Source organism: Solenopsis invicta, chromosome 1 (genome assembly GCF_016802725.1).
Source record: "Solenopsis invicta isolate M01_SB chromosome 1, UNIL_Sinv_3.0, whole genome shotgun sequence".
NCBI classification, from domain to species: Eukaryota; Metazoa; Arthropoda; class Insecta; order Hymenoptera; family Formicidae; genus Solenopsis; species Solenopsis invicta.
In genome coordinates, this window is record NC_052664.1 from 32,102,763 (window position 1) to 32,117,446 (window position 14,684).

General features: G+C 32.4%; 1 protein-coding gene across 3 annotated transcripts in view; it reads left to right on the forward strand.

The window, feature by feature from the left end:
* LOC105198632 (phospholipid phosphatase 1) overlaps positions 1-14,684 on the forward strand; it is a 34,412-nt gene that overhangs the window by 7,187 nt on the left and 12,541 nt on the right. For all 3 annotated transcript variants that reach the window (XM_026134436.2, XM_039454897.1, XM_026134437.2), the window contains exon 2: positions 7,233-7,395. In XM_026134436.2, the coding sequence (XP_025990221.1) occupies positions 7,233-7,395 (163 nt within the window). The remainder of the gene's footprint in view (positions 1-7,232; positions 7,396-14,684) is intronic.

Sequence of the window (14,684 nt, forward strand, 5' to 3'; positions counted from 1 at the left end):
TGCGCTTCATGACTAAAATTTCACTCTAAACTTGGCTCTGGACTTTGATTCTGTGTAGGATGTATATGTCTTCTCTCTCTCTCTCTCTCTCTCTCTCTCTCTCTCTCTCTTCCTTGTGCAATCTACTTTCATGCTTAATAAAAATTTTGGCAGATTTGGAAGTGATACGAAATACATATTTCTATCGATTTATTGTCGTAAAATCTCGTTTCGCAGGCAATACGAGTATGTTTGAAAAAAAAAAATTGAAAAATAATATGCCTCTTTCGTATCAGCGTCATAACTCCCTTATATTTTTTATAATACGTTTTCAGTTTACCTTTTTCAATGGAATTCAGTTACATGTCGAAAAAACTAAAAGAGAAGGTGAAGCGATATATTGGCAAAAAAAAAAAATGCAAAAGATGAATGTAATGTACATGCAATCGTAAATATGCAAATTTAGTATTGTACCTCTCGCAACACGCCCATACATGTATTACACTCGTCTACGTAATTCAGCCCCGTACGTAACTAATTAACATAATAGAGCTCGAATTTTTAATTGTATATGCCAGTTATAATTAAAATAGCTGGCGCGATCGCTGTACACATCCTTCCTTTTTTATTTCGCCGCGATATCGTCGCGACGTGGCAGTTTTGTTGCCGGTATTTCACCAAACATTGAGCCGACAAATCGACCGTAAAAGTGTTTTATCTAACGGAACATATGAAAACGAATATTCTCGATAACAAAAAAATATAACGCGTATATCTGCAGAATTACGGTTCGAAAGAGATAGTTCGTAATAAACCGTAATGATTATTTGCCGCGTGTCGAAAAGTTACGAGAGAGTTCGGCCGAACATAAATATTCATTTTTTTTCCTAGCGACGAAACCGTTAGAACATGCACATGTTCGGAATAACGATGTCAATAGCACCTGTAGCTTTTTGCACGTTGAGTGGTAGATAATTCTATTTATCAACCGATAGAAAGCACATCTGTCGTATCTTGATTGATTATTTTTACTAGAAAAACTCTCGCAAAATTTTCCAACGCAGTTGCAGTTATTACCGCAATTTATCCGCGAACGATATTATACGCGCGACACATTAAAAAGCTAATGAGAAACTTTGGCAATTTGCAAACTTTTGAATCGGATTGTGGGAACTGTTGTCTGCTGATCTGTCGAAATTGATGGTGCTATTGTGCAGCAATATCGCTTTCAAGACGGTTTAACTATCCGTTGAATCTTTTATCGCCCGTCAATACGCGCGAGAGAGAATTCAATGAAAATATTTCTTACAAATACAATTAATCAATTAATTGCAGTCGTCCCGGCTTTAATATTCAAGTATAAGTGAAGCTTAATCTGTGTTTACGTTCTATAAATTTAAATCAAATCTTGTTCGTCACATTAATATTTGTGATGAAAATTCTGTTTGCGCATTATTTTTTCGCAATTTTAATAATTAGCTTTTTGACGATAAAGCTACTTATTTCTTGCGATTAATGCGTTGAAAAAAATGTTTTTTATATTCAAGTAAATATATTTATTTTAACATCCTTGAATTAAAAAAATAGTTTTTGAGTTTAAAATTGAATTAATTTGTAGCTAATAATATTTATCTAAGTCAAGAAAGTGATTTTAAAATAATTTATATTTGCTTAAACATAAAAAAAATTTGTGTATGCAATTCTCTTATAACTATCCCGCTATATATTTATTATATTAAAATTTGAACGATAGGAAAATTTAGAGTAATTGGAAATAATTAAATAGTCATCTCACTCGAAAATGAGGCATTACATTCGCAACTGCATTATGCACTTTCTATTTTTTAATTGCAAAGATCGTATCTTATCATCGGTGAGTAAACACGCGCGTGACGATTAACAATACATGGATACAAATGGCGCGCGCGAGATTGGGATTGTGCAAATATACGCGGCGGACGTAAAAAGATTAAAATTTATCATGGGAAAGGGAAATAACGACACGCAGGAGTCTCTCGAATTGACGCGGGTAATGAAAAATGACGCGCAGAAAGTCGCAGGAACGTGTACACAACGTTGCTCCCTCGCGTTACGTACGAAACCCTTCGATGTTGTTCGACGGGGCCCCCGTGCTCGCGTTCTCCCTCTAATTATTTCATAGTGGATGACCGAGTTAGACGCGCATCTAGTCCCCCTCCGCGAAACGCGGATATATTATCGGGTTTTATAGCGCAAGTGTTGTTAATCGATGCACCATGCACCACAATCTACGACCACGACGTCCGATTAACCGCCGGATTTTCCGCTTGGAACGCACTCGATCATTATTGCCTCTATTTACAAGCGCGACTGACGAAGGATTATATCCTAGTTTCGAGCTCGCACTATGGTAAATTGTAGAAAAATCGTGGGTAAATTTACAATAAAATTAAAATACGATGCAGAGATGTTGTACATGTCCATCATATACATCGTACCTGGGCAACATGAAGTAGAATTGAGAAAAATAATAATTAAAAATGTCTATTTTTAGTATATTAACAAAGAGAGTCATCGAGATGATCAATATATAAATTAAAGTGTTCTTTGATAGATTATTAAAAAACTACCATCCGTCTAAAATTAAAGTTGATTCTGGTAATAATTCTCAACTCACATACTAAAAATTTAAATTGAGAATATGAATAATCAGTGGCAAACCTCTGCATAACAATAGAAGAAAATAACTTGATCATATCCATTTAATGTACGAACGAGAAAATCCACATTATTTTGACTCATTTTTGGTCCTTGTATTATCAACTTATTTAAATTTTAATGTCTATTCTCCTTGGTAAAATTTTGTCAAGATCCTTAAGAAATTTATTTGAATCAAGTAATCTTTTTTTATCAGTGTATCGGATGGGCTGGCAAAGCTGAGAACTCGGATGAAACCTGGCTAAACTTGTAGTATTTCTTTTGCTCTTGGTAAAAGAATTAAGATTATACTCGAATTGGAATCTACAGATAATCCATGTTACTGAGAAAACACCCTTTACCAAATAGAAAGAGATTCTTATTGAGTCCCCTTTCTTGTACTAAAAGAATTTGTGTTTCTAAAAAAATACAAGCTTGAATTTGCTGAGCGAAAGAATTTTGCTGAAAATTATGCGGGAAAAAAGAGAGGAGGATAGACTAAACATTTTGTGTCACTAGTATCATCATTATCTTGTAAAAGATATAGATCCCAAGGCTGTTACTCTCTAAATCAGTGTCGTTCCGAAAGGCAGTGAGTAGCTTGATTTCAGTGCTATATTTATAACTATATCAATTAGCGATACTGCCTTTCAGTGATAATACACTGATTCTGATTAGTGATAGTATCTGCCTCCCTCTCCTCAGAATCACTGAAAGACAATGAATAACCACCGATAACCACCGATCACAGTTATAAGTGTAGCACTGCGAATCAGTCATATTTCATCGATTCAGAGAGTATTTCTCTAAAGATCTAGAAGAGAAGGAGGTGAACAGTCTCATAAGCCTAGTACGTACGTGTATAATACTTAACTGAACCTCAAGAATCAACGGGGAGTCACAGTAGAATTTCTTCTCAGACTTAGGTGATTTTAAAAGGACCGGTTAGTCCCATCCACGATCGCTATTACTAAGCACTGCGTTCTGCATTCACAATCCACGTATTGTTTCTTTCTTTCTTTCTTTCTTTTTTTTTAATTGGAAGAATTATCAAATCCATTTGACCTCACGAACGCTATTTTGCCGCCAAGGAGTAAAGAAAACGGATCGTGGGAGTGATTTAGAGTTGTACGAATGAAATAGGCTGTAAAAGAAAGCCGCGGATCCAACAGGTGGTCGAAATAATTTCTTTGCGTCGTCGCGCGTTGGTGGGAGGAAAACCAAGGACAATGTTTCTGTTCTTTGAAAACGTGCGCGTATAACGACTGTGTTTTGCCACAAAGCGCCTCACTTATACGCGGCTGTTCTTCCGTTTCTCGAGATTTAAAAGGTATAATCACACACTGTCTAGCTTTCTTCTCATAAGCACTTTGCTAAGACCTTGGATAATTTTGATTTTCACGAAAATGGCATTTATAAAAGTGTACCTATTTATTGCTAAGAATAATTTTATTTCATATAAATACGAATTGTGACAATGGTATCCGGTAAAAATTCTTTTGTGTATAATTATTATAATTATATATCAAATATGTCCATATCTATTACAATATACAGAGTGATTATTAATGCTTGTACCTACTTTTTACCATAGGAGCATGATTTCCCGACGCATTTGAAATTTCTAATATAATAATTATAATAATATGTTAGAAACACATATTCATCGGTAAATTATGCTTCTATGGTAAAAAGTGGGTACAACCCACTTTAATAACCCTGTATATAATTATTATATATAATTATGCATTAATTTTTATATTTAATTATATATATATGTAATTCTATACGATCATGTACACTCATTAACAAAAAATAGGAAACACTTAGAACGTTCCATATTACACATTATTCAGATCGCTATAACTCTGTGAAAAATTATCGTAGAAAGAAAACTAAAAAAGCATTTTGAAGCTTGAAATCTCTAGTTTCGAGATTGATAATTTATCAAATGATTTACAGATCGTTTATGAAGTTACATGGGTTCAAATAGGGATGCGTCAAACTCAAAATTTTTTACAAAATTTGCAATGCTCCACGGCGTGAAATAAAAATTGCATGCAAATGCGATTCAGCGTTCAAAAGTGCGACTCTTTACCTTTAATTTGCGTACTTGTTGAGCGTTGTATGATTTTTTTTCTGAATTATTCAACACTTAAGCAAAAATGGCTTTTTTGCTTCAATTATCCAAATTGATTCTTCTTGAAGATTCTTTTTTTACATTAAGAAATGAAGTAGGAAATTCAAGAAAGATTTAAAAAAAATTTTGCAAATGTATGAAAAATTTTTTATAATCCAACAAAACATCAAAAATATTGTAGTTTATTTTCTACTTAATAAATCATTTTAAAGGGTTTCTTTAATTTCAATTTCATGTTAATTTGAAAAAGCAAAATTTGCAACTCTGTAGATTTGTTTAAATTTGCAAAATTTTTTATTTTTTAAAATCTTTCTTGAACTTCCTACTTCATTTCCTACTGCAAAAGAATCTTCGAGAAAAATTAACTTAGATAGGCTTTGCTCATTAAAGTGATCCCGGGAAGATCGATTTACAATTTTTTTTTTTTTTTTTTTTTACAAAGTTTAAATATCGACTTCAGCAAAAATAAAGTGAGCGTTGAACCGCAAAATTAAAGGATCACCTACAATTACTCTCTAAAAGATAGTGTAATATCTACAAAAATGATAAATCATAATAAAATTTTTCAAAACGCATTTTACAGTTTAATGTTTCTACACATTTTTTATATCAACTTTGAAAACATAAACTGATCTTTTAGGGAGCTATACGAATACAAATAAAGATGCGGCAAAATTTGTTATAAAATTTGCGAGTTTATTTGACGTGAATTAAAAATCGCACACAAATGCAGTTTGCAGCATTCGAAAGTGTAAATCTTTAATTTGCGTACTTGTTGAACATTTTATTCACCGAGTCATACAACGTTGAACATAAAAGGCTGTTTTTGCTTCAATGTTGAATAACTCAGTGAAAAAAAGTACAACGCTCAACAAGTACGGAAATTAAAGGTAAAGAATCGCGCTTTTAAATGCTGTAAACCGCATTTGCATGCAATTTTTATTTCACGCCGTGGAGCTTTGCAAAGTTCGTAAAAAATTTTGAGTTTGACGCATCCCCATTTGAATCCGCGTAACTTCGTAAACAATCTGTAAATCGTTCGATGAATTATCATTCTCGAAACCAGAGATTTCAAGCTTCAAAACATTTCGGCGAGCTTCTATTCTCATCTTGGCTTTTATTTCGATAATATTTGCGAGGAGAGCTCTACGCTACGAGTAACCTACACGAGACTGAACACCGCCGAGGCTGAGTTTAAATCAAATTTGTCGCAATTAAATTTAAATTTCCACAAAGCATTAATAGAATATTACATTTCTTTAACAATCTCGTTTTCCTTCTTTTCAGAATGAATAACTGTTTTTCGCAAGTATGTGTGTGTGTTTTTCTTCACATAAAGTATATTATACTATTAAAATTATATATAAATAAAGTATAATTATACTATTTAAAGTATTGCTAAAAAAGTTTGCGTTTGAAATTTTCAATTTGTGTCCACGAAAACTCTAGAGTTTTCTCACGTCGGAACACGTGAGAACACTTCGTGTGAGAATTAATATTTATATCAACGCAAGTAACATGATAAAGTCGTCGTTTTGTAATATCGCGTTTAGAACATTTAGATATAACAAAGCTTAATGTTTGGGGGCGACAAGTATGCCAAGGGCGGCTGAAAGCCGCTAAGAGGTTGGTTCCTGTTGGACGTTGCGAGCAGCGTGACAGAATTCCCGACATCTGCGACATGTTAATCGCTATTATTAGTAAATAAAGCATTATTATCTTTCTTCTAATATATACCTAATAGCGAGTTTTAATGCGCAGGCTGCATGATAAAATGTTATTGCGCTGCTTCTGTCAAGTGATAACATCGCAGTGATACGCAGTTAATGGAACTGAAGCCGCTCTATGTTTTCCGACAAAGCGTAATTCGATTAAGTCGTCGTGTTCTCGAAACAGGCGATCCGTCGACGGGGGATCGTTTTACGAAAAACGCACCGCCACGTTGAAAAAAAAAAAATAGAAAAAAAAACTAACCCGCTTGCATCTCTGCGGCTTGCGGTGGAAAACCGATGCGACCGTATATCGCGGATCGGTATGTAACAACACGTCATGTATCACGTTACTCAATCCGTCGACCCGCGCGTTATTAGAAAACTCACCCCGTCTTTCAAACTGCGATGATGTCGTCGCATAAACATGAGTAATAGAGCGCTTATTCGATGTATACAAGTTGTAATCAATCCGACCGATTAATTCGATTATCTAGATGATATAACGAGAGTAGAGTATTTAGAGATATAGTGTTACATAATGTATAAGTATACAGTTATGTAATAAAATATATGAAATATGATGTTTCGGAAGGAAACGTGCGCGCTTCTAACTAGTCTGCGTATTGCCACTGCCGTTTTGCATTTCGTATTTTTAAATGCTTTAAACGATGTTTGTTTGTCGGTATCAATCGTTTGATAAATTTGTTTATCTTTTTTTTTTTCAGAGATCCACAGAAGAGCTCACGCGGGTCAGCACCGTAACGTTGGCGGAGGAATTCGCGGAGAACACCAACAGCGTAACGGCGTCTCGTACTCAAAAGATCATGAGTGTCTGCAGGAAAACGTTACGCTGGATATACATGGTGGACCTGGCCCTGGCGTTATCGAGTAAGTACCGCTTGAATCTTATCTTTATGGTCCGAGTACTTTATTTTCAGAATTTATAATTGATAGATATAATCGTTTTCGTTTTCTTCCTAAAGCGTTTGAGAATTTTTGATACGATTCAAAAGGAGTTTTTAAATGCTTAAAAGACAGGGATTTGAAAAATAGGAAATACCTGAAAAAAGTATCAGGTACAATTCAAATCGATTCCGATCGAAGAAATCATGAAACCAATTTCTGTATAATGGCATTTCTTTTCCTAAAATCCTTATTTTTTTCATGCTTGATCTAGACAGTTTTTTGTTTCGAGTTATGCAAGGCTATTTTAGATTCTTTGGAGAACAGGTAGATTTATTTTATTATATTAGAATATAATTTTGAAAATAAAATGTCAATTTCATAGATATAAATTTCATAGATATAATAAAGGGTAATTCTCTTGTAGAATGAAACGCTCCTCTGAAAGAACGAAAATTGAGTTTGTACAATTTTTAAAGCGATTTGTCACTCTACGAGACTTGGAGAGTACAATTATAGTTATAATATTTTTTTTCGCTTATTCTTGTTTTTTTTTTTTTCGACATTTTGTAACTATTATCGCTAGTGACGAAAGCCGCGACGAAGAGGAAGTCACTGTCAGAAAAATTATTTGTGCAGCTACTCTGCAAATATTTAAATCGATTTTATTTGCTTTCTTTCGTATAAAAGAAATTACTTGAATATTTTTCACAACGAAAGCTCGTAATAATTCCTCAGTAATAATTTCTCCATTAAGTGAGGAATTTTATTTCACACGTTTTTGCGAGATTCATGATTAAAAATTGCGTAAATAATCATTTTATTACATAATTCCCGTAAATTGAATTTGGAAGTTTTATTTATTGCGTTCCCGTCGTGAATGTAATTTCACGTTTGCACCGAAATTTCACGAAGTGAGTTCGAGGATTATCCGCACGTACACACACACACACACACACACACACACACACACACACACACACACACACACATATACATATATTTGATAATTTTCAGATTTTGATACACCCGGCTTCGCTATGAATCCATAGCTGGCAGATTTCTTTCAGAAAAGACTCCCTATCCCTTGCCTTTTTATCAAACATATCCTTCTCCCGATGAAGAATTTTAAATTGAATTTTGCAGTTACTTCCACGATGCAAGACACAAATATTTTATGGGGCTAATAAAAGCCATGCTGCAATTAAATGCAGCATGGCTTTTATTAGCCCCATAAAATATTCGTGGTCGGCGAATGTGCATGTCTTTACGTCCGACAAGAGCAAGCGTTATCTTGTTAACTGACGCGACTGGCGTTATTGCATTAGCAAGCAAACCGTGAATAGTCGGAAGTACATGCCGCGCATTCTTCCTGAACAGCAAAAGTGTAAAACTTCGTGGAAACTGGCATGCTATTATAGTTAATTTAATCGCAAGCGTTCTCGCAAACAACTATCTCGTTTGTAAAGTTGTGAAATAACTTTCTGCTTGATTGAAAAATCATGAAAAGGAATTATATGTTTATAAATGAGGAAAAATGAAAAGAGAGGGAAGTTAAACAAAACACAAATATCAAATAATAAAATCTTATTAATGTTTTAAAATGTTTAAAAATTTATTTTTTTGGACTGCGATTCTTGGTGTTAATGTTCTGTAAAAAATAAAGGACTCGTACTAGATTTATTTTTCTCTTATTATTTATTATGCAGAATGTTTACTATCGGAAAAATCGGGAAAACCTAGAATTTTTAAGGAAGTTTTTTTTTATTTTTGAAAATCATGGATTTTTATTTTGTTGAAATTTAACAGAAAATTTTTGGAATTTTATATTTAAATTTAAATTCTACCTTGCTCTTTCTGACAAAATTGTTTCTTTTTAGCTGTAAATATGGAATAAACATTCATGTATGAAATAAACGTTCTCTTGTGACTTGCGAGTTTTTTCGTTAAAAAGTCAGTTCTAAATTGGTTTTATGTGTTTAATCGTTTCATATTTTATATTTTTAGTAGTATTGCGGATAAATCATTAGATGTCATTTATTGTTAGTTCATATAATTTCTTTTTAGTATTTTCTCAAATTTTACCCATTTGTATTTGCTCGTTACATTTTAACGCTACAAATTGTGATTGATCAAATTATAACTTTTAACTAAAATTGCCAAGATTTTCTGTAAAATTTGAATAAATAAAATTGTTTACAATTTTAATTATCAATAACTTTCTTGAACTTTTGTAACACTTGTGAATCGTCAAACATACACACGATTAAATACATGTGCGATAACATTTGCTCATCACGCGCAAAGTAAAACTCAGCATTAATTTATGATGTATGCATATTACGATTCCTTTTATTTTTTGATGTCAAATTAATGGGAAATTCTGTATAATGCGAAAAAATTATTCAATTTTTTTCATTTTTTAATTTTTTTTTAAATATTTAAAACATTCAACCATAGCAAAAACTATTCGTAATTTAATGAAATACGAGAATAGTTTAAACTCGATAAGTTAAAAAAAAAAACGGATTTTTAAAAACTTATTTTAGATGTGTAAATAAATTAATCGTAAGTATTACACGGTACTCGGCGTATGAGATAACGATTATTATTTTTTCCTTTTTGGTGTTTTGTGCAACTTCTTAATTACATTATGCGTCGAACGTGCGCGTTTTATCCAACGACAAAAAACCTACAAGTGATTCGACACATGGCAGGCGCCCTTGCGCTTGAGGCTAAACCTTATAAAGTTTCAAGTCTGGAGAGAAATCGCCGTTTTTCGAAGCATTATGAGGATTTCTTAGTAATTTTTTTAGAAAAAAAAAAACTAATTTTTTAATGGAGGATTGTCGCTCTTGAAGTTGATAATTCTTTGACGTGTTTGCGATAAAAGTTTAAATATTTACATAGACACTTAAAAAAACTACATGCTGTTTTGAAAATTTTTATTTTTACAACATTATACAGTTTTGTTTAACGATAAAGTTTGCCTTAAGTTGCTGTTAAGAATGAACAGCTTGTTACATCAAACTTATTAATAGGTGATATCATATGCATGTAAAAAACGTACACATGATATGTATGTACGTGTGTCTAGGTAATTCCAATAATTTGTGAGAGAAATACAGAAACCTAAAATCAATAATTAAATTATGTATAGCGAATTGGACGCACTCGTGCGTACTAATGCATATTAAAGCCGTCACACTCAAATCAATGTAAAGATGTGTGTTTAATATAAATATATACACGGGTCAAATTATGAAATCTTATATATATATATATTTTTTTTTTATTATATTGTTTAGTAAAATATATGTATTTTGTTATTCAAAATATTTGCATTTAATTTTTACACTTACATTATATCAGTATACAGCAGCTTTAATGTGTAAGAAAGATAAAACTTTTGCTGTTGAGATTAACTTTAGATTTTTTCTTGGTCACTTCTAATCAATCGTTATTCGATACGTTAGACGAATCGCAGACGCGGAATAGAAACGCGAGAATCGGATTCCGACCGAGAGTACTTGCCTTCTTTTTTCCCTCGTTCTTTTTCTGTCGCTTATGCGGTACGAGTGCAGTCTTTTGCATGGCAGCGCATTCGCCGGCGGTGAAACCACGCGTGTAATGAAGCCTGACAGAGAAACCACGAACTGTGTAATGCAATATTACGGACGAGTGTTTGACTAGAATTTTTACGGGTGTGCCGCTTTGTGTAATGCAATATATTACGGGCGGGTGTTTAATTAGAATTTTTACGAGCGTGTCGCTTTAAATACCTCTGTGCATCTGTCGCGTAACGATGGCAATGAGCTGCACGATCTCGTTCTAAGCGTATACATGCGAATACAATACAGGCGTACGAATATTATTTAATGGAAAAAATTCCTTTTACATGTAGAAAGAACGTCCGAACTAACGTACGTGATAAGAGTGGTATCCATTTCAAGTAATAATTCAAGTTGGACGTTTCTTCTACGTATTAACGAAAACATTTTTTCTATCTTACTTGAGAAAATAAAATATTTTAAATAGGAATTTGCATAAATATTCCGAAAATATGAAAATACTAAAAGAAGACGTAATTGGAGAAATTTCCTTTAAACTTCCAGATATCTAGAAACTGTAAATTATTTATATTAGATTCAGTTAATTTTTAATGATTCTAGTTTAACAAAAATCAAGACTACTATATAAACGAGTGAAAACTAAATAAATTAAGTTTAGATCAATGTAATTGTCGCGGTGACTAAACTTCTTTATTCTGTTCTTTTATATTCTTGCGCTTTCTCAATCATTTGTCGCGAATGAATTCAGCACAGATTTTCGCTGAAGAAAAATGATGAGAAGCAGAAAAAATATCTCGAAGTATTAAATAGGGCTTTAACCTCTCAATGATTACAACGGCGGCCGTGCATGTCGCACTAGTGGGTGTTGTGTTCTCCCCCGCAACGCTCGTGGCATACAGATGTGTGCCACTCATCGCGAGCTCCTCTCCGACTCGCACATATGCAAGCGAGCGTGACACGCACGGTTAGTCAGGCTTGGATTAAGGAGAGAACTCAAGACCAATTTGAGTTTAGGGATTGTCCTAAGGGGCGTAAATGTGCACGCGCACATGTACGAGCGGGCCGACCGATGCCGAACTACGCGGAAATTAAATAAACCGTCGCTCCATTTTCTTCATCACGATGCTGGATCAGGCGACTTGAGGTTGCCCGTCATCGCGCTAAGAGTCCGGAAAGTGAAAAATAACTGCTTTTGTACTGAGATTATAATTTTTCGCAAAATTAATCGAGATATTTTCAACGAAATTAAAAAATCTAATTATAAAATAATATAATGCAAATTTAATAAAGAAATAAAATAAAATAATAAAATAAAAATAATTAGTCTCGATAATAAAAAAAAAAAAAAAAAAAAAATGAGTGCAATAGTGAAATGTAATTATGTTAGTATATAGAATAATAAAAAGCTTAATAAATAACCTCAGTATTTTTATACTTTGACGAGTCAATTGCGGTCAATCATAAATAAATATGCCATAATTCAATTTTTAGAACATCCTCAGCGAGTTAACACATCACTGTTTCCTAACTTACATAACTTCACGTCAAAATGCATTAGGAATGAATCACGATGCACGTTGCAATTCTCTACTTGTCTACTCGTTTTTCTCTCCGTCGCGATGAGACATTTCTCGCGAAAGTGTGACAAAGGGGCACTTAATCTCCGTAATTTGCTCGTCTCGTTCGTGTCATCGCATACGATGGTAATAGTCACTTGTGGACGCAAAAGATCAAGGTTACCGCAAATCCGGGGATGCATTGCAAAAAAACGGGTGGATATTTGATCAGGTAGGACAGATATTTGATCCCGAGGCTCCCGAGCAAGTTTGTCTGTTCTTAACTGAAGATAACATAATCGTTGCGAGCAACTCGATGAGCTTTTGTCTTCATATAAAAACGAAAAAAAGAACATTTCATATCTACATATAGACATTATGTCTACGGTGGTCTATCCTTTACTTTTTTTTTTTTTTTTTTTTACTATTAACCAAACTGTGAACGGACCGCTTGCGTGAGAAAAGGACAGACTCCCTAATGTTTTGGGGCAAACGTTCTACCAAACCCACTTGAAGTGTTAGAAAATGTATAGCATGCGGGGTCAATCTTATATGTTTAGGGACCCCCACGTTTTAGTTGTCTTGGGGTGCAGACATAATAGAAGCAATAAGGAACAGGGAACAGAAACGATATGTTGAATAAAAAACGTTTTATATGTTTTTCTTGTTTAACATATTGAACTATCCCCTATTTCTTATTTCTTTCATACACATATATAATTTATGCTGATTTTTTAAACGTAACTAATTCATTTATACATGAAATATATAAAACGATTTAGTAATCGATGCGTACTTTTAAATTTAGTGCAAAGAGAAATACTCGCACGTGTAACATACAGCAAAACTGAATATTTGCCATGACTTGATAAGAAAATGAACAATTAAAATTTGTTGAAAAAGATTCCGCTAAATTCTGCAATAAATTGTATGTTGCACGTGCGAGTATTTTTTTAGATAAGATGAGTCAGGCTAAATCCAAGATACATAACAAAATCGTCAATTATTATTTGCGTAGTGAAAGATTTATGTGCTTAATTGTTAAATTGATTCCGAGAATATTAAGTAGATTCGTCATCAACATCATGCGGAATTTAAGCGCATTTATTCTCGACTCTTGGTGAAATTTGCATGTAAAGAATTTTTATTACTAACGCCATAATATTAATTTTATATTATATTTTAATATATAATAATTATTATTTAATAATTTAATAATTTTATTATTATTGCAATATTTAAAAAGTTATATTAAAATAGGTATAAATTATGTGTATTTAATGCAATAATCAAAAAATATATTATTAATTAACGCGAGAGGCGGAACTTGCAAGACTTTGTGGTATTATATTTAATTAACACTAATTTTTCATTTAATTTTACAACTATCACTATGTTTACAGATGATAAAGTGTTTATCATGAATATATTTGCAGATTGTAAGCATATTTTATTATCTACGATAAACGATATACGGTCAGTATGCTATTAATTGGCATTTATTACTCTGCTAGTATAACATTATATTGCTGGTAATGCTCAACTTGTCTTTTTTTTATCATCTTGTTATAGCTCTTTATCTTATTTTCTATGTAAGTTGTGAAATATTTTAAACTAAAATGAGATTTAGATGTTTAATTGTATCTTAATTGCTGTTAAAAAATTTATCACTTTAAATCCTCATTTTATTTGCAAGAATGCATTTTGACTATTCTAGATGAAGATATACAATGCATACAAAGGAAATATTTATCCAAGAAAGAAATATATAAAGTGATATTGTATATTGTATCAAATTGTCGGAGATTAGAATAGTTATTTTTAAAAAGTAACTTGTTATCGTTACTTAAAAAGTAATGCTACTTTTTTTCATTGTTATTTTAGTGTTAAAACAAGATAAAATTAAATATAAAATTTATTTCGCTAAAATTTTGTTAAATTTTTTATTAAAAAATATTAATAAAAACAATTAATAAAAACAATATTATTTTGTATATTAAATTCGCAAGACTACAAAAAAAATTTAAAGGAAAAGATTTAAAAATGTTTAAAATCCAAAGTTAAAAATTTGGGTTTTTATTAAATTTATAAATATAGCGAAATTTATATTTTTTTTGCATTCTTAATTTTGTTTTTAAAAATTTTT